The sequence below is a fragment of the Lathyrus oleraceus genome, chromosome 6, assembly GCF_024323335.1.
Source record: "Lathyrus oleraceus cultivar Zhongwan6 chromosome 6, CAAS_Psat_ZW6_1.0, whole genome shotgun sequence".
Taxonomy (NCBI): domain Eukaryota; kingdom Viridiplantae; phylum Streptophyta; class Magnoliopsida; order Fabales; family Fabaceae; genus Lathyrus; species Lathyrus oleraceus.
In genome coordinates this window covers 51,663,887-51,685,553 of record NC_066584.1, presented here as the reverse complement: position 1 = coordinate 51,685,553, position 21,667 = coordinate 51,663,887, and the positions used below count along the sequence as shown (strand labels likewise).

The window sequence follows — 21,667 nt, the reverse complement described above, 5'->3', positions numbered from 1 at the left end:
TTAGTGAGTCAAAACCTAATTTTATGTCAAAAATTAATACGGAAATGCATCTTCGTGTAACTTATAGAAATGCACGTACGGACGGGTTTTGATAAAAAAATGTGCAAGACTCTTATCCTTCCTCATTTCTCTCTTACTCTCTCAAACTCTCAAACCCTCTCAAACTCTCTCAACTCACTTCGAAGTTGTTACTCTCAACAGTTAATCAATCAAAGAGCTCAACATCAAACTCATATTTGGTAAGTTTTTTATTTCTCTATGGAAATTGAGCATTTGATTATGCAATAAGTAGTTTGTATAGACTATTTAACTGAGCAATGTGTTTGATAGGTAGTTTACATGAGCAATGCATTTTAAGAATGTTGGATTTCCATGCATTTATGTCATTTTTTGTTTTTTATGAGTTGCAGGTTAATACATAAACGTACTTATGTATTTGTTCAAAATTTGATTTTTCAGAAACCCAAAAATGCATTTTCGTATTTTAGTATGTCTGCATTGTTTGGCTTTATTTTCATTGTGTTTCATCTGGGTTTGATTTTTCCTACTATGTGTTGCTTGTGTGGTTTAATTATATGTATTATGGATGATAACCAAGATAGATTAAGGCTCGATAGAGTGTCGCAGCATGCATTTGTTCGCATGGAAAGAGCGTGACTCTCACAACCAACGGCCGGTTATAGTTCGGTTAATATAGAGGCATCAACTTCTAGAGTTCGGGAATATTTAGCTTCGTCTTTTCGGAGGAGGCAGCTGTCACCTCCTGAAGCCCCAGAAGCCCCATCGGTCCAGGTTGAGGCACCCCGGGTTGATATCATTCATGAGAAGTTTGAAGGAGACTCATAAGACTTATCTTTGATGCCTCTATATTTAAACCATGTTGTCAAACATGTGTGGGACGGAGAGGTAAAATCCATTTGTATTTATTTTTGAAACACATGTGTTATAATATTTAAAGGTTCTGACAATGATTTATTTTTCTACAGTTCTGTGATGCTTTAAAATGCATCAACCATGGTCGAAAGATTGCGAGGTTGCATCAAACTTAAGAGCGGTGGTTTCACAATGTGATTAAACTATTTGGGTTGTAATACTTATGTAAGACTGGTTATTCTACTATTAACCATGGTATGCTATTAAAGTTCGTTGAGAGATGGCACTCTGAGACATCATCTTTTCATTTTCCACATGGTGATATTTTATCATATTGGATGATGTGTCATGCATGTTGCATCTTCTGATCAGAGGAAGACTATTACACAACTCTATGATTATTAGAGATGATACACTAGAGATGATGGTGGCCTATTTAGGAGTTGACCCATGGGATACCCTGAAGGAGATAGAAGATACCTGAGGGTGTCATACTAGGTTTGAAATTCTTAGAGAGGTTGTATGCACAACAGCTGACAATAGAAGAGCAGTTCGACAATGATGATGAGAAGGTTATGCAACATAGAGCATATGAATTAAGAGCATACTTGTTGTATTTGGTTAGAATGTCCATATTTATGGACAATAGTGCCTATTATGTGGATGTGGTTTACCTCAAATACTTCGCTGACATTGAGCATATTCATAAGTACAACTAGGGGGTCGCTTGTTTGGTATACTTGTTCCAAGTTAGCTAAAGGTTGTATGTGGAAGACCAAACTGATGACAGCTTGCTACATGCTCTTGACGGTAATATATTTGCATCCTTTACTATTTATGTACCATTTTCATAACACTTATGTCATGTCATTACTAATAGTTCATATCTACCATTTTTAGGCATGGATCCTTCATGACTTCCCACGCATATCTGGCTGGTCATATGTTGATGATACATACACTTAGGATATGCCATATGTTTGTGTCTTTGTCCCGCTCTAAGAAAATCGTGCGAACGAGCCCTTCAGAGTGTATCGTAATCGTACAATAGCAGATGATATACACTTCCAAGCATATGAAGATCAGCGTCGAAAGCATCCCTTGGATGACATAGCCTTCTACTTTATATGGTTAGCATGTGGGTCACGTCTGATGTATCCGCATTTTCCTAAGCGTGTCATACGCTAGTTCGGGTATATGCAGTTTGTTCCAAGAGATCCCTCTGATTCTATCCCTCCTACTATGGTCTGCTGAAATGTAGATGACATGTATGATGAATTCCTTATTCATCTGGTATCGGCTGAAGCATGAGGTATCATAGCTCCTAGCGATTAGAGTTATGCATACGGCTGTAGCCAGTGGTATTAAAGAGTTTCACATCCTTATATGACACCAGATGCTCCAGGAGATTCACTTAGGTCAGCTCATCAGAAGATATTAGAGGAGGAGCAGGCTTGGGCGGATCAAGTTGTTGATGTGTTGCCTACATTCCGTCGTATTATGGATCTTGCTCGAGTAAGTAAAGACATAGAAGTCTTTTCGGAAGGCTTTATCGGGAGGGACATTGAAGATGTTATTCTTACTGAGGTACATACGACATTGTAATACAGGAGGGAGCGAATGAGCATGAGGGTTCAGCATATGCAATAGTATAGTATTTGTATTAGTATTAGGGATAATATTATTGTTTCTAATTTATTTTGAATGTATTATGTATTCAAGATTGATTCATTTATATATGGCATTTTCATCTTATTTGATAAGTGTATTTTTAATTTATACATGATCAATTACATCGGTGTATTTCTTAAAAAAATATATATTATTTTCTGGAGTTAATACGGAAGTGTATATCCGTAATCTGCTACGGAGATGCATCTTCAGATTAATTTATGTCAAAATGGGGGTGCATATAGGGTGAATACTGAAGTGCATCTCGAGATTTTTTTATGTCAAAATGGTAGTGTCTTAGTTATAAATGCATGGGGCGCATATAGGGTGAATACGGAAGTGCATCTCTGGACTATTTTCATGTAAAAATAAAAGTGTGGCTTTTTTAGCCATGTATTTGGTATAAAATGGGTGCATTCGGAAGTGCACTTCCGAATTTGTGGGAAATTTTCAAATTTCCTTATGGTGTTTCTCCCACTTAGGGTGGGAGAAGCAATCCCCTAAAATAAATCATATGGTTACCAACATTATGACATGCATATGAAATTAATGGCTATGAAGTAATAAGAAACTACATTTTGCCAACAGTTTTGTACATTTGTGATTGCACTGACCGTTTTGTGTGAACCATAATGAATTCAAAGTTGTATAAATAGGGGTTATGTGTTATTAAGAAAAAAAAAACATCTTATAATGCCTTAGTTTTTTATCAATGCAAAGGTGTACTTCAACGAGGTGAACCCTCTTGTAGAGTTTCGACTTTTGGGGGGCACCACGTGTCTCTCCCTTTTGAGATCCAGGTTGAATAATATGTTTCCCGACACCGAGGATTTGAATAATAAAGGTGAGTAAGATCGAGTTTCGGGCAGACTGGATTGATACTGATGGAAAGGTAAAATACGACCTTATTGAGTTGAAGACCGATGAAGATTTGACAGTTGTGTGGATAACATATCATTGTAGTATAGCTAAAGGATCGATCGAGTTTGATGCAATAATTTTTAAATCTGTCGACGACATAATCAAGATGTTGGAACGTCCAGAATCATCTGGTAGTTTTTAGATTTTCTTATTTATTATTATTTTATTAAGTTATATAATCGTCTATCTAAGTAATGTAATCATTTATCAACTTATTAAGTTATAATCATCTATCTCAGTGATGTAATCGTTTATTAAGTTATGTTCACCATGTAACAATGAAAGTGTCAAATTGTTGTCTAATAAACAATGTTGTACAAATGTTTGAGCAATACTAAACATAATATACAAATAATACAAAAAAAATGATAATAAGGTCTAAATAGGTCCCTCGTGGGCTATGTGTGTTGTCTACAATGCCAAAGTATAAACTTCACCTTCTGGGTTCACCAAACCCATGATGCTATCCATAATGATTGTTATCATTTGCATGTGTTGTGCGTCATCTGCATCATGTGGAGGCGACACGTCATCAGAAGGTCCCTTAAAATCATAAGGTCCAACATTATAAGGTTTAGGGTCATCTACATGTTTCCTAGGTTGGATGATTGAGGGTGTGATACAACAATGTACCACTCCAAGTACCCATCCACACACTTTATTGGGAATTGAACATCCATTACACTATCTCTAATGACATTGGCAGACCCCAAAACGTGACCAACAAACCAGTATCAATGCCCTCAAATGGAATACCAGGGACTGGTCATGGGATGTCCTGAACATATCCAAATTGGCGCACGAACCTCTCAGGTAAGTATCTCGCCACCAAGGTCTCTCATCCCAGATAACCAGAAAACAATGAAGTGTCATTGAACTCACGATGCACTATATGGTCTGCGTAGAGTGTCCAGATGACATCTTCTACAGTAAGCGCATCAACCATCCTCCTATACTCCGTAACACCTCTTGAGTGTGCATGCCTGCACCTCCATCTATTGGACCGTGTGGACCCTGTAGTGGTAGGAATAACATGTCTCTCACAAATGGACGGGAAATGCCCATATATTCAACACTGCACAATAACATAGACTCATATAACCATCAAGAAATGTAATTAAAAAAAACTAAAATAATAAGAAATAATAATTTTTTATACCTGAAATAGACTCATATAACCAGCAAGTTGCCCCGTCTCAAAAGCAGTCGTCTCTCCAAGTGCAGCATTGAGAACAGTCAGTACAACACGCCATCATGCTTAGTTGTAATGCTCAAGGCGACTAAACAAAAATATGCATGCCGCATCTATATGTACATGAGACTTATCCGCTAAGATAGTAGATCCTACAAGATTTAGCATGTATACACTGGTGGCTTCCTCGTACATACCCTGATGCACTAGATCTTTATACCTATCTCGGAGCCAAGATATACGAAAGTGGGCACCCCTCATAGTTCTAAACTCGTTTGTCACCTGCTCCTCAGTAACCCTCAAGTCCTGTACAATAGTAATATGTGCAACCTTCTGGCTAGTGAGAGAAGCGGTGAAGAAACTACCTGCTAGGGTAAGATGGAACACATAGGAGACATCATCTAAGGTAATCATCATCTCACCAAATGAAAGATGGAAGGAATATGTCTCCTTATGTCGTCGCTCAACAAAGGCCATCAATAACTGACCATTGAGCATGGTCAGCGAATAGTCCACCAGTGAAAGGAGATTATAATCTTCAACAATCACATTGACATCCTCTGATATCTCGACATCTAAGAACTTCTTCAACTTCCCCTTGTGGGTGGGCACCTTTAGTGGCGGTTGATCTTGTAATAAACAAAATTAAAAGCATCAGTAATTTTCAACGTATGAATAATAAATAGAGTCACATCATCGACATATCATATACATACCTCTCTAACATAATCTGAATGTCACGTGATCGACATATCTAGTGAGCACAGAACAGTCATTGGGCCCTCCAAAAAACCCTCAATTTGTGTGTACAGACGACTCTGTCGAAGTCGGAGCAGTGACCTTTGTCTCAACCAGGACTGACCTCTGTCGAAGTCAGAGCAATGCCATTCATATCATATGTAGCAAGCGCCTCAATAGTCGTCTGCGGAGTAACCTCTGTAGTAGTCGGCGCCTCTGTCTCAGAAGGATGGGACACCTATGTCGTCTCAGAAGGATGGGGCACCTTTGTCGTCTCAGAAGGACGGGGCACATCTGACTCCACCGCCGTCTGCATGGCATCCTTAACTGTTGTATAGACATTCCAACAATAGGCTCATCATCATCATCTCTAGTCCATCCAGGAGCAGCTTTAGATGCTCTATGTCGAGTATTGCAGGGTGCACAAAATTGATCACTGTCAACCGCCTCTTGTGAGAACTGGTCGGTGCTATTATCCCCACAAAGAGATGCAAGTCCTCTATGTCACCTTGCCTCGCTCGAGTCGTAGCAGCAGTAACTTCAACTCTATCACGCTTCCAAGAAGCAATCATTCATATGTTCCTTTACTCCTCACTAAAAAAAAAAATTCAAAAATAGTTAATCAATAGGATTTTTCAAAAAATCCTTAAGAAATCAGCATATTGCCGGATTTTTTGAAATAGAAACATTCATACTTATTTCCCCATTTTTTGAAATAATTGACAATAAATATGTATTTTTATCGAATTTTTCAAAAAATCTGATTAAATTTATACATTTTTACCGATTTTTTCATAAAATCCGATAAAAATGTATGCATTTTTATCAACTTTTTCATAAAATGGGGTATAACGTATACATTTTTATCAGATTTTTAAAAAAAAATCAATAAAAATGCATACAACACATGATTTTTTATCGATTTTTTTATTAAAAAAAAAGCACGATAAAAATGCATGATTTTGTGCTAAAATTACTACTTATTGGTCATCGAATTCAAAAAATACGGTAGAACTTGAAGCTTTGAAAAATCTGATAATCTTCCGAGCTTTCAAAAATTCAAAATCTTCCAATTCTTTTTACGAAATAAATTATAATATTGTATACCGCTCATATGATAAAAGTATAAGATGTTTGGGAGTGCCAAGTCAAAGATGAGAGATGAAAGGATAAACTGACTTAGAAAATTTAGGAAGTTCAGACATACTTATACTTTGAACAATCAAGGTATAAGACAAAAATAATACTTTGCCATGAAAAGTTAGTGTGTATTTGAATAAAGCCTTTTATCATGTAAAAATATTTTTTTTAAGAATTTAAAATAATTTAATTAAAATTTATTGTTTGAATAAAAAATATGAAAAATTATTAAAATAATATAATTTATAAAATATTTTATTCAAGTTAAATTTAAAAAATTTAAAATAACACCAGAAAATAACAAATTTAAAATTGTTTCATCACTTTATATAATGTGACTATTAAACGATTTATTTTGTTTTTTTTTAATTTTGCAAGATTGTCCTCATATTTTATATAAATTTAAAATTTATCCCTTAAAGTTTAAAAAAATGCAAATAAGTCCTAATAAATTTTAAATTTTACAAATTGATCCTTCAAATTTTCAAAAATTGCAAATTGGTTATTTTATTTTATTTTAAATTTTGTCCAAAAGTTTTAAAGTGTATGAAAATGACCCCAAAATTTTAGAATGCATCACTTCTTTGTTTTTATCAACCTTTCATTATTATTTCAATTTCCTTGTTAGCCTTTCATGATAGAGAGGGTCAAAATCCTAAAAGAGCAATAATAATATTGAACAACAAGGAAGGCATTATAGTCAAAACTCATGTCAGATGTTGGGCACTGATACAGGGACACACTTAATCTAAGAGGTGTCTGAGGTTCATCTCTTGCTTTTAATGTTCTCATGGCTTTGAAATTTTGTCGTAAGTTTAGTTAACTTTTGATCATTCAACGGCCGTTTGGAATGCTCAGAATTTAGGGCATTTGATCCATCTCTTACTGCAGCAAATTCAATTCAAAGATACTTTATGTTTCTCCCAAGGGCTGAATCTACCTCTCATCAGAGTTTGTCATGACTCTGGGCAATTTGACAAGGCCGGAATAAGAATCTGTCAAAGAATGCCACAGATAGTCTTAAACAACTGAGGCGTATCATTTAGACACAAGCCTGACATTGCATCCGACACCGTATGATATACAACCATTCATCCTCCTCTCATAATGCCTAACACCAATCCGATTCTTGGCAGCCTCCATCCCCTAGGTATATCAAATGTAATGTAGATGCGGACTTCTTTCAAGACTAGCTTTCAGCCATTAAATGAAACCAACCACCTTTAGTTCTTTCATTATGGCTAAAACATAGTCCTATTCCCATTGTCTTCCAACGATTGAGGCACAAAAACTGTAACTGATCCTAAATCTTAATCAGTATATGTAAAAGTTCTAAGGAGCTCATAGTTAATGCGACATACATGGCGTTTTACATTACAAGCGAAGGTGTTCTACATAGGAGATCCAAGGTTCAATCCCTGCTAGTAATATTTCCTCTTCGTCCTAACAAACTAACCACTGACATTTGTCTATCAAAAATATATATAAAAACAAAGAAGCCCTAAAATTACTTATTTCCCGGCATGAAGCCAATAATTTAATCAGTTGAAATCTGATTAAAAACTTTATTTCCCTACAACCTAGTTTATAATTATATAGCATTCCAATATACATGTGCAGCTACTGAGGATTAAGCAAACATTCATAAATACTAACCTTTATACAGAGTTAGAGTCATCATTGGAGTCTAGAATGCAGCTAACAATGGTGCAGACAGCACAAAAGAACTTCAGCAACTGTTTTCCTAACAATTAAGGAGAAAACAACAGTATGTACCTTTAGAGGAAAGGTTATCTCCTCTCCAATTCAACCTGATGCAAACAAGATTCAGGCACACATTCACAACCAGTATAAATGCAAAACCAAGCTGCAATATTTTTAACTAGTAGTAAATAGTAACCTTTTCAGGGAAAATACCTGTTGGTATTTAATCATATTTTTTAAAACAAAAAAATTCGGTACATGTTACAGCTATCAAAGCCTTTCTCTACAAGGTAGCTCTGGCTGGCCAAATGGCATCATAATGTCCATAACACATGTAGTACTTTCCAAGTATTACCCGCCATCCTCCTCACTGTGGCTTTACTATGCTTCAAAAGATCTAATCCCGTGGTGGTTACTTATTATATCTTTTATTAGTTTACCACGCTTAGAAAATACTGAACATAATAGACATGCATGTATATATACTGAACATAATAGACATGCATGTATATCAGTAACCAAACATTGTCATATAAGATACTATTTGATGGGAAGGTTGGTCTAGAAGTTCAAACTATTTAATTGTAGACAGAAATAGGATACAGAGTTAATGGTTTAGATTAAAGTAGCTAAATAGCTTCTTTGTTATTCAAGAAATTATGAGACAAAATTAAAGCCATCACTCGACTTACATTATGCGGCCGAACCAATATAAAGTGTTCCATTCACTGACCAAATAGTATAACAGATATTCATCATCTTAAATTAAAAAAATAATGGTAGAAGAAATTGTTAAAGTTACCTATTATGTGAATCCACTTGAATGGTCATGAGACGGATAGTTCTGTAGAGCTGGGTGGCCCACATTTGGATATCTGATCAAATCTGGCTCCTCCTTCACCGTGTTACAATTGCTAGCCATGAATACTTTCCTATGACTAAAATCACTTGCAGATGACTCAATTTTATTTTCAAAACTTGGTACGCAGTTAGCTTTGCCAACAAATCCAAGATTTCTAAGACATGATTGATCAAGTGAATCAGTGGATTTAATATCATATGGAACTTGTCTAAACACCATGGGCAGATGGCTAGGCAAAGATCTTGTAGCACCAGATGTTGAAGTTGAGTTCTGACTCTGCTGAATATTGCTATTGCTGGAGCCTACTGAAAAAGAGGACATTAGTGGAGAAATGGAGGTAGCTTTGGTATTTCCGCCAGGATATTGAGATGTACTGGATGAATTATTAGATTTTTCTGATGATTGACTATAATCAATAATGGCATTTCTGTCAAAACTACAATCCTTGTTGACAGAAGCAACACTATTTACTGCCTGGAAAGTGTCAGAAGATTGAGCAGGAACCACCATGCAAGATGGTTGCACATTGATTGATCGATTTTGATCATGAATCGGAAAATGCTGTTGTTTTTGCTGATGTCGATGCTTTTGTTGGTGCTGCAATAAATCAATCACCGTGTTATTATTCAGAATGCCTAACCTCCCCCTTGAGACTGAACCAAGTGTATTAGATGGCGGCCATGCTCCATATCTTGACGATGAATCATCTACTTTAAAGATGGACTGAGGGAAATTATTGACACTGTTGGAAGGAAAGTTTACATGAGGCGGACCATATGCTTCAGTAGGATCATCAGCACGAGAATGTTTTGGTCTGTGAACAGATGCATGTACTAGTGCAGTCTGGTCCACTGTAGGCATTATGTTAGTTACCGGGTGACCTAAGAGCTCAGCTTGAAGGGCTGCAAGTGTTTCAGGGGAAACATGGCCAGAAGCAACCAAAGTTTCTATGTCATATCTTCCAGTAGCAGCTAGCTTGGATTCTATAGTCCCAGGAACTCTGTTTAGCATCCCATTTTGTTGCTGTGCCACTCCACTTAATCGTTTCAAATAAAGTCTAAATTTCTGCCAATTGATATTGCAATTCACAATGGTAATGTCAACTACAGTCAGGCACTACAAAACATAAGTTCATTAATCTACAATCTAATGCCTCAGTTTGCAATAATTATCACCAAAAAAAAAGGTATCATAAAGGCCAAACATATGAAATCTAGCACATAATATAAATGAAAATTGAAGAAAAAAAGACTAATAGCATAATGTTAGTGCAACTGATTAGATTAGTTGCGTGTTCAGCAATTGTAAATCAAAAAATGAAAACGGTTCTAAAAGAAGGTTGTAAGTAATGACTTCACAAATTGGACTAATACCTGCAAATGACTTGCAACATTTTCTCTTGTCAGACCAGTGACATTCATCAATTCAAGTATTCTCTTTGGCACAGCCTCTGAAACACAAGGTTGAGGAACCAACAACTGATAAGCAATAAATGCTTAAACTGCTTTATGATTACTACATCCCCCAAACGTCTCTAGTCATTGAATACAAAAGCAAAAGAAATAGAAAGAAAAAAGTTAGAAATTCTTACTGTCAAGCCCTAGTTGATTCACAGCACTGACAAATTGTTGATGCAGTTCAACTGACCACACGACACGAGCCTTCTTAGATGTAGATAAATCATCATTCTCCAATTCAACATCTACTTCATCTTTTAAATTGCTCCTCTTTTTTTGTTCTTTAACTATTCCTTTTGTTGTACCAACAACATAAGAATTATTATCATTATCATCGTTCCCTCGTGCATTACGGTCATTATCATCTATACTGCCAAAATCATCGTGTTCCTTGTGTTCATTCAAAAACTTCCTGGCAACATGCTGCCATATATTCCTTAGTTCTTCCAACCGTACAGGCTTAATAAAATAATCACAAGCCCCGTGTCTAATTCCCTTCATGACAGTACTTGTCCTATCATCAACAGACATCACTGCAGTTTGCAGATCAAAACCAATTTTCAGCATTACACTAAACGGATACCAGAAACACGACACCAACATTGACACGTCGACACTGGAAAAAACTTTAAAAAATGAATAAATTAAAGTTAATAACAAGCATCGGTATCGGTTTCAGATATGGACACCAACACGGACACGTCTTTTTCCGTGCTACATACATTACAAGTACACTAAAGTAATTCTACAATCAAGAGACAAGTGCTTACTAATAACAGGAAGGTCCATTTCCAAGCCAACATGTTCAAGGAGTTTATAGCCATCCATATCTGGCATATGAACATCACTCAGCACAACATCAAAACAGCCTTTCCTCTCCCGCAGAATTTTCAAAGCAACAGTAGCCTCGGAGCATGTTGTGACTGCAGGATAAAATGAAAACAAAAACACGTGAATTTGATTTATCAGTACTAATCCAACGAATTTATTTGAAGAAACCAAAACAATTGAGAAAACTTCAAGTTGACGAAAACTAACCGCGATAATGGCAGCGAAGAGACATTCGCTCGATAATCTTCAAGGTGGTGACGTCATCATCGACGACGAGAACTCTTAAACCGGCCGGAAACTCAGAAACGGCAGAGCCGTTGTAGTTGCCGCCGGAGCTCGTGCTGGAGTGCGCCATTTTCTGCAAAGACGCGGGCATGGTTGGTTATTCAAGGAAACGACGTCGTTGTAAAGAAGTAAAACAGGGAAGGTGGTAACGTAGGGGCAATTATGTAAATAAGAAACTGTGGAGATAAAATGAATGAAGCAATAAGGAGAAAGATCTCTGAGTTGAAAAAAGGAAAGGAAAGGAAAATTCGAAAATGGAGTTGATAATGTGGGAATCTGAAGAGTTAAATCGGAATCGTTGAATTAATATCCAACGGCTCAGATGTTTTGTTTAGGTTTTTTATCCCGCGTTAGTTTTCTGATCTTTTCTCATTTTGACAACTAGTTCTGTGCTCTTTATCGTACGGATTTGGTTTACCAGTCGTACATATACTTCAACTTTAAATTTTTTTTTTAAATAATCACTTTTCAATTAAAATTCTAAAATAAATATTTTTTAAAAATATATAATCTAGGTGTCAGTTGTATTGGCGCATCAAATGAATATGTTATTCATTGGCGTCATATGCAAGTGAAGGTGCCACATGCAATGACGCATGCATATATAGACCGTGTAGGCGCCCATGCAATGGTGCATGCATAGTGCATTATATGTGTGTGTCAATGCATGTGGTTACTGCTCAATCACTCCATCTATAAATTCAACATCACCATCCCATAAAAAATTTCACATAACTTTTTACCATCTCCTTCCATTTTTCTTCAATTTTATTTAAAATGTCTGCATATTCATACTTGTGTCCTTATATTCACAAGAGAAATGTCGGTTTAATCTTTTCAGCAGTGCAGTTTCCTATGAAGATCTGACTTTGGAATTTATATGTTTGAACATCTTAACAGGACCTTGAACCGTTTGTTAGATGGAGACATTGCAGATGGTAAGAGGATCAAAAGAATTCAATGACTTGATACGACGTTCAACCAAAATGGAGAAGTTCGTTTATGGGTTAATATTAAAACTGACAGAGACGTTCATAGGATAATATATACTTCTCACATAATTGTTTGATAGTTGTAATCGCATAACTATGTTATTTATGTGTTATATTTGTTTGTGATGTTATTTTATTTGTTGTAGTTTCTTATGTTATTGTTTAATTATTGTATTTGCTCTGCTTATCATATGAAATGAATGTTGTTTTTAATATAAAGGAAATGAGTTACAATTAAAATTATCTTTTTGTGTTTGTTCCAACACTAAGATAGTTAGTACGATTATGATCGGGTTGACGACATAAACTACATAACCTAACCATTTTGGCGCCGTATCCATTTCGGTTCGAATACGAGTGATGTTTGGGAGGTCCTTTTTCTTTCTTCGCATTATTTCATTATGCCAGAGAGTGTCCCCTTGATATGCAGGCAAGTAATTCTCCTTTGCTACCACCGAAAAGCTAATTTTGTAAACATTGCAAAGGTTTATGACTTTGTAAACATCAGATAGTAAGTTGGAAAGATCATGATGAACCTTTGAACATGTCGTTATGACATGGGAGCAGAGCATACGAAAGGCTTGGAACTTTCGACAATCGCACAAATCACTCAACCACAATGACCCAACTACGATAACATAGACACTGAACTCAATTACGGAAGCACCGTTAACGATAACCCCCCAACTATTGGGGAGAAATGATGACAAATCTGTCAAATACCGTTGGACCTTCCACCGAACCTTCACACCAGTCACCATTGCATCATGTCAGCACTCAAAAACATCAAACACCTCAGGAAAATTGTGGGAGACAACAAAGGTATGTTAAAGCACCGGAATATGGAACAGGGAGGCGTTTCAAACTGGTGGGTCATTGATTTTTTATCAATTGTTATATATTTTAACTTTATATTATTATATGAATAATTATTTTTCATTTAGATATTTAATTAATTATTTATAAGTATAAAATTAAAAATTAAAAAATAGAGAGAGAGAGAGAGAGATAGAGAGAGAGAGAGCATGTGCCACATGCAATGGCGCATACACATGATGTATTGTATGCATGCGTCAATTTCATTGGTTTCATTGGATGCATGCGTCAATGGTATGGGCGTCTATGCTCAATGAAAAAATAGATGTGTCAGTCTAACTGACGCATGCTTCATGAAAGGTGATTATTCCGGTAAATATTTTGAAAAATAGTTATTTTAGCATTTTAATTGAAAAAATATATTATTTTTATAAAAAAAATCACAACTTTATCTTCTAAGCGTACAAATAATGTGAATAGAATAAAAACAAATCCGTAAATGTTTTTAAAGTGTCATAATTTGGTGTTTTAAAAAAAACTGAAATCCATCCTAAACCGATAAAACTGAGTCCAAAAACAATTGTTTAACACATGGCAATGAAGGTTGAATCTTTTATAATTGAAGAATTACAAAGAAAAATATATAGAATTATCATCTCAACTCTTAATCATACAAGCTAGGCTTAGTGTCAGTGAATTTTTTAATGCACCTCATATATTACTTAAATATCATGTAAAAATATTAAAATATTTCTAAATTTTAGAGATGTATTTTTAGACGCACCAAATACACACAATTTAGATTATTTTGAATGATGTCCTATTAGTTGTTGTTTTTTTTATTCGTGGATACATCTTCGGAATCTATCCGTAGATGCATTTCCGGAGCATATGTGCAACAGAATCAGAAACAGAAACCAGAAACTTATATTTTGACAAAATATAATTATCATTCATAACATAAAATAAGCATTACATATGTGATTTCAATATAAAATAAAATATTATATTTCAATATTCAGGTGGACGCTCCAACATCTTCACAATATCTTCGATCGATCTTGAAATCGTCGCTTCCAACTCGAGTGAAACTTTTGTTTCTAAACGAAAAAATCTATTTCACATAGCCTTACATCTGCATCCGTCTTGGGCTCAAAGTTGTTGAACTCAATCTTCCTTTCGTTGTCAATCAACGGTGAACGGTACTCAAAATTTATAATTTTTCGATTGTCTCCGTAAGGTAGGAGATTATGCACTTCGTATTTCAGATCTACAAAAGAGGTGTACTCATTGAGCTTAAACTTTCACCGGAGTGTCGCACTGGAGAAAGAGACATTTGCGACAATATCAGATGATATTTATTTGTGACATTTGAGACATTTTATGTTTGTGTGAAATAAACAAACAAGAGCCCTTTAATTTATAGTAGTTGTGGACAAATGTGGACCTCAAAAATTTATATCATGTGTATCAATGCTAGTTTCAAAGATATATTTACGGTACGACACCCTATTTTCTTGTTCTGGAGATACATCTCTAGAACCTATTCTGAACCAGGCATAATGAACCAGACAGAAAACCTAATTGATGACTTTGTTTCACAAATGAACAAATGTTTTGGCACATATAAAAATATATTAAAATATTTATAAATTGTATATATCACGCTTCATTAATATTAAGATACAATTACATACACTTATTGATCCGACTAAACAAAAAACTAAAATGAATCGAAAGATTTGTCGCCGGATAAATCTATAAGTATGTGTGGTACCCCCTTTGAATTTTGTGTATTTGATTCTCTTTCAATATTGCTCAATTTCTCGAACTTTTACATCATTTCCATAAATTGGTCTGGTCAAGTCTCGACTCTAGTTGTTGAATGAGCTTCCCACTTCGATGATGTAAGTGGTATATGCCATCCTGGTTTCAAGTAAACTTGAACAAAGTGTCGTGATTTTGAAAGTCACCCAATATCCATAATACGATCATTTGGATTTTGAGGTGGGGCGATGCACGGTGGGAAAAAGGTTTCCAAAAACCCTATCGTGTAAGAACAATGAACATTCTATCATACGTACACGCTATGTGGTGACCCAATTCAGGGAAGCACATCCATTTTGCCTCCGGTGTCAGTCCACTAATGCAAGGAATAAGAGGCTCATAAATTACATCAAATTTTTCTTTCTTTCTATAAAGTTGTGTATATGATTCTTTATGAGTCATCAACTCATGGATAAGTTGATGGTGGACAAGTGTATGATTATCTTCTATTTTACCGAGTAAAGCCGAAACAACTTGATAATCGTACTTATCGTCACCCTTAACATTAACGATTCGCTTGATGTATTTGTGCATAAAAACCGACATCTCATCAATGAATGGAATCTCTGGTGGAGGCAGTGAAGGAGATGGTTTGCTAATGTGAGCTCCTTTGAAAACACTTTTTGATATTTTGGAGTTGGTGAGTCCGGAAAAACTTTGTCAACATGTTCAAAATACGAAGAGACTGCATCATTTAATGGTCACTTAGTGTAGGCTTGACCTTCTTCAGAACACCTTTTGTTTTTACCAGTTGAGATGGTGGTTCAAGACAGTGGTTTCCGGATAACCAATCTTCCTCAATTTTTCTTTGATGTGGAGTTTCATATTGTCATCGAATTTCTAAAATCTCTTTTGTATCACTACCCATTTGGTCAAGATAGAGATATTCGATTTGTTGTCTTTCATGACATCATCATCATCATCATCAAACATAAGCCTCTTCCAGTGAGTGCAAGGTCCGTCCATTCTTATCGGGCTACCAAGTTTCACCTTTTTTCCAATAACACAAGCACATGGAAGACCATATGTTTTCATAATTGTGCATTCACGCTTTGCGCTATCGGAGCCTACATTATCAGATTGTTTAGCTTCATGAAAAATATAATTCAAACCCGCTCGAGATATGGTTCTGACCAACTGAGAATAAATATTGTTGTCTTTAAATCCATGTTCCAAAACTTTGATGCTCTGACCAAATGATGTAGTATCTCAGTGTGCTGGTTTTGGATCATTTGATTCACAAAGTCCCGATCTCTACACAAATCTCCCTTACTATTTCACAACCAATTTTTCAATGTAGCATGAGAAGAATCAACTCGGTTAGTTGTTATATTTCCAAGGTGTCTAACCTGATCGGTCCATGCACATATAATTTTCTCCTTCACTTGGTCAAGAATTGTGCTTTTAACATATTTCAACAAATCGGGATATTTCTCGCATACTTTCCTGAAATATATAACGGAGTCGGCATATAACCCTTTAGTGGGAGAATTTACTATACCATTTCATGCATTCATTATTTTTTCAACAACCACACCCGCCTTCACCATTTTTCCATCTTTGGACTTTATCTGTTCCGTCCAGACTGCGGGTTTAACCCAACTTCTCACATTTTTTGTCATGTGATACATATAAAGTAATTCATAAGAAGTAGAAAATACCTTTGCAACCAAATTCATCAACGTGGTATCGCTTTCGATAACAATCATTTTAGGCATCTCTTTTTGGTCCTTCAACATTTCCCGATACACCTCTAAGGCCCAAGTAACATTCTCCTATTTTTCGCTCCCTAGAAATTCAAACCCAATAGAATAGTTCTTCTCATTAGAGGTAACACCAACCATATCCAATAATGGAAGTATGTACTTATTGGTCTTGTATGTTGAATCAAATTATGTGCATAGTAGGAAACATGTTAAAAAACTTGATAGAATCATGATGAGTCAAAAGTATATCTCTGACGGTTACTCCATCCTCGCACGTTCCGTACCTAGACACATAAATATTATCATCCAACAATTTCAAGAGTTGTTGCATTTCAGGTCTATCCCCCATCAACGCCTTATTACTTTGGTATTGAATATTGTACACTTGCTTGATATTTGAGATATTTTCTAGTCTTTTACGTTTCAAAGTTGCAAGTATATTTTTCGGTTGAATCAAATTAAATGTCATGTCTGCAACGCGTTCCTTCTCTTCCTGCATGAGGCGACACACAATTTGATGGTCGGATAACTTTTCACACAAGTCATGGTTATGTAAACCACATATGACATTAAATCTCCATTTCTTGTTTGCCAACATATAACCACGCAACTTAAAGGGACACTCACATTTTCTTGAACCAATGTCATCTCGTTTAAAATTCCCGATAGGAGATCTATATTTCCCACTTCTCTCGCACATCATTGTCACAAAGGCACATCTTCTATCCAAACTATTATCAGACCTTCTGATTACCACACTAAATCCCAGTTTTGAGGCCTCCGTACGAATCCATTGAAGCATGTGATCACGAAATTCAAACTCTTGCTCATTTTTACGTAATGTTTGAGTATCATCAGTTTTAGAGAAGTACTTATATGATCAGTATATCTGGAAAGGGAACTTAAAAGCTTCACAGTTGTCAAAGAGGTGAAGTGTTAAAGCTCGCTTGATCTTGTATGTCTGAGTGACTAGAGTCTTGTGAAAGTTGGAGAGTAACTCCCAAGATACTAAGGAAACTCACACATACCTAAAATATTTTTAAGACTTCTCTTTATTTAATGAAATCAACTAAAAATGTTTTAGGGCCTAGCCAATTGATTAAGGAATTGTATTATTGTTCGGAAGACTTTTTCCAATTAAATAATTGATTAGATGTAATGACTTAATCCATTATTTTCACTAAGTTAGGTTTAAAGCCGATCGGGGTTGTCTCTTTATGATTGTTAACGACTATGCATCAAAACATTCTCTTTGTGGCTCGAATAATCGATTATTGGAGGTCAATAATCGCTTAGCCTAATGGATTAAGACATTGATTTAGACCATGGATTATTTCATTTTTAGCCTCATTTTCTCCTATATAAATGAGGCATCATCTCATTTGAAATCACACTAGAATTTATTTTCCTATTTCTTAATATTTTATTACTCTCCTCCTCTTTCTTTTATATTTTCTCTTCATCAAAGTTTCCTTAGTGCTTTATGAGTGAAAACTACTGATAAGTGCCAAATTTACTTAAAATATGTATACACTTACTAACTAATTTTACAAGCAATCAATATAAAAACCCTTGATTTATCTATAAAAAGTAATAGAACACCCGTTTGTATTTTTTTAGTATGTATTAGCTAAAAACAAGTAAAAAGGATCGAAAAACCACAAGGCAAAAGCACAAAGACCTAACCAGAGCATGTCCTTGCAAATCTAGGCTCGCTGAGCCATGATCATAGGCATGTCCAATGAGATAAGAAGCCATGATCGTTAGGTAATGATAATAGGTGCGCCTAACAAGCTCATGCAACTTCAAGGTTAAGGAAACATCAAGTCTAAGGTACTTCATGGAGAAGAAAGGGTTTACTCGTTGGTCGAAGATTAGAGACTCGCCTAACGAAGCATGACGGCTAGGGCCAACTAGAATTTCCTTAAACAAGAAGAAATAATGCTCGTTGGTTGAAGGAATGACATGTCCATAGAAACATGGAAGCTAGGTATAGTTGGCCTTGCTTAACCTATAAGAAATCATGCTCGCTGGTCAAAGGAAAGATTCGCCAATAAAGGCCCCTAATCAGCAACTATAAATAGGGGTTTCCAATTCATCTATAATGGAGTTCTAGTGGATTGAGGTAGTACAGTATTGGAGTAGGTTCACCTTGGTTTACAACAAGAGAATTAGATAGGGATATTTAAGGTAGAAGCATTGCTTAAGTGACAGAGTAGATAAATTTTGAAGCCCAACTTTATGAGATTACCTGTACAACTATGATAAGTAAGTGTAACTAAAAATATCTTTGTTGGGGGTTATATGTAGTCATTATATTAATGTATAAAATAAGCAATGGAGTTTTATGTAAATCTACTCAAGATTTAATATTTATGAAGTCTTTACTCTTAATGCCTATTTTATATTGCTACCTAAAACTTGTTTTGATGGTGTGATTTGACATTCGAAAGGTGCTTGTCATTACTAGATCCAAGCTTTTCATATATTGGATACTAATTCTTAGATATAAGGTCAAGTTTGATATCCACGTGTATTGTAGCAGGATCGGTGTGGAGTCTTGCTGATTTATAACTGTTAAAACTTAATGCTTTGTGTTAGTTAAAAAACTAAGATATCAATTATTAGGTACTGCATTTATCTCATAGCATTGAGATCGACAAAAGATATGAATGAGAGTAATAAGTGGTAATATTAAAACTTGATTAGATGAGCATATTACCTACCTATAGTTATACATGATAAATACATAATGATGAAATCTACTCCTAGCAAATTTTGTCACTAGTAACACCAAAATCTCCATTTTACTTTTTTTCATCTATTTTTCTGTCATTTACTTTCATGCATTAAAACAAATATTAAACCCTACTCAACTTTAAATTATAAAAACCATTTAACGGTCTTTTGAACACTATCGGTCTCTATGGTTATGATAATTATAGAACTTGCTTTTATGCTCACTACTTGTAAGGAAAGTCTTGTACTGGTGACATACAATTATTTATTTCAAGAGTGAGATTCTCTTGAAGGTTCGTGTTTGGTTCTTAAGATAAACCAATTAAAATCTTTGTTTGGTTTTAAAACTTATCTGGTAAAAGTTTTGTTTGGTTATTGAGATTAGTCGATAAAATCTCTACTCGGTTATGAGTTTAAGCTAGTGCAAATCTCTTGATTTGCTTGTAATGAAGGTTTATGGGCATAACCTGTAAAAGATCAAGATTATTATAAAAACTCTCAAGAAAATCTCTTGGGGACATGAGTAAGCCAACATTCAGTTTAGCCTATATACTTCCCGGTGTAACAATCCAATTTTAGTAATTATTTCTTATATTATTATTAGTATATTTTATTTTACTTAATTGGAGTGTTAATTAATTAATTGGTTGTTAGGTAGTATAATAATCGATTATATTAATTAATGTGGAGTGTTAATTAATTATTTAGTTGATAGGAGATATCATGAATAATTGAATTAATTAACTTGGTGGATATATGGTGTTAGTTTAATTTATTTGAATTAAATAGAGATATTTAAATATTAAGTTTTATTGGGCCTATTAATTAAGTTAGAGATATATCATGATTTAAGCCCAAATAGAATACTAATATAAATAGTAAGAGGAGAAAGAGATTATGATTCATTTGATCACTTGACAAAAATAGAGAAAGAGAAGAGGAAGAGTAAGGAGAAGAGGAAAAGTAAGGAGAAGCTAGGGTTTCCATCAAATTGAAGAGGTAAGGGGGGAATCCTTATTATTATGGGTTAGTATGATCGGGTCAATGGATAGATGTATGTTTAGGTCAAAATCCCTAATTTGCATGATTTTAGGATTGTTAGGTTTTGATGATTATGCTTGATTGTGGTGATTGATTGTGTTAAAACTTCAAATTAACGTTATATAATTGGAGTATTGTGTGAGTTATAATTTTCTGAACATTTGGCTTTTTACGGAATTGAAATCGGAGGTCCGGAAGTCCTCCAACGATGAAAACCGCGGAAAATTCTGCATGTTGTCCGTCACACTCGCGGTCTGTTTTTATGTTTTATTGTCGAAATCGTTTTGGTAATAACTTTTGATCCGTAAGTCCAAATCGAGTGCCGTTCGAAGCGTTGGATAGCTGAAACAGAGGGCTATAACTTTGTTTCAGGAATAAAATAATTTTGGAGATTATTTCATGGATGTTCTGGGGGTTGAAGAAGATGAAAATTATGTTGGAAAATTTAATAAACAACAACTGTTAGTAATGCCTTCGTGCACGATTTTGATCATAACTTTTAACTCGTAAGTCCGATTTTGGTGGTGTTTAAAGTGTTAGAAAGCTAATGCTCATACCTAAAACATGGTATTGATTGTTAATATGTTTTAATAATATTCACATGCCTACTGTATTGATAAATATATTGGGTTATACGTTTGGTTGATGAATCATTGCATTGTTGTAATATGATTGCGTGATAATTATGTTGTTAGGTCGATGATGTTAAGATGTTGATGAGTTGTTGTTATTTGTTGATATTATTCATGTGGTAACATGAATTGGTTAATTGCATATTATGTGAATGGTGTATTTGTTATGAATGTTAAGATGGTAGAGATGATCTTAATTGCATATTATGTGAATGGTGTATTTGTTATGAATGTTAAGAT

General features: G+C 35.0%; 3 protein-coding genes across 6 annotated transcripts; all 3 read right to left on the bottom strand.

The window, feature by feature from the left end:
- Nucleotides 1–3,738: 3,738 nt before the first annotated feature.
- Nucleotides 3,739–11,938, bottom strand: LOC127090982 (two-component response regulator ORR21). 4 transcript variants are annotated; one of them, XM_051029467.1, is made up of 9 exons: nucleotides 11,597–11,938; nucleotides 11,329–11,481; nucleotides 10,693–11,091; nucleotides 10,475–10,551; nucleotides 9,042–10,217; nucleotides 8,192–8,346; nucleotides 5,374–5,989; nucleotides 4,625–5,286; nucleotides 3,739–4,540 (listed from the first exon to the last, which is right to left on the bottom strand). In XM_051029467.1, exons 1-5 carry the CDS (start codon nucleotides 11,763–11,765, stop codon nucleotides 9,045–9,047), a joined length of 1,971 nt encoding a protein of 656 aa, XP_050885424.1. In that variant the 5' UTR covers nucleotides 11,766–11,938; the 3' UTR covers nucleotides 3,739–4,540; nucleotides 4,625–5,286; nucleotides 5,374–5,989; nucleotides 8,192–8,346; nucleotides 9,042–9,044. The 4 variants fall into 4 exon arrangements, with proteins under 4 accessions (XP_050885424.1, XP_050885427.1, XP_050885426.1 ...); XM_051029470.1 differs by having other exon boundaries at nucleotides 9,042–10,166; nucleotides 11,597–11,937; XM_051029469.1 differs by lacking the exons at nucleotides 3,739–4,540; nucleotides 4,625–5,286; nucleotides 5,374–5,989 and adding an exon at nucleotides 7,191–7,832.
- Nucleotides 4,724–5,967, bottom strand: LOC127093947 (protein MAIN-LIKE 1). The gene is made up of 2 exons (XM_051032834.1): nucleotides 5,904–5,967; nucleotides 4,724–5,286 (listed from the first exon to the last, which is right to left on the bottom strand). The coding sequence occupies exons 1-2, from the start codon at nucleotides 5,965–5,967 to the stop codon at nucleotides 4,724–4,726; spliced, it is 627 nt and encodes a 208-aa protein (XP_050888791.1).
- A 5,258-nt stretch (nucleotides 11,939–17,196) lies between the features above and the next one.
- On the bottom strand, nucleotides 17,197–17,817 carry LOC127093946 (uncharacterized). Its single transcript, XM_051032833.1, has one exon. It carries the CDS (start codon nucleotides 17,815–17,817, stop codon nucleotides 17,197–17,199), a length of 621 nt encoding a protein of 206 aa, XP_050888790.1.
- Nucleotides 17,818–21,667: the final 3,850 nt, after the last annotated feature.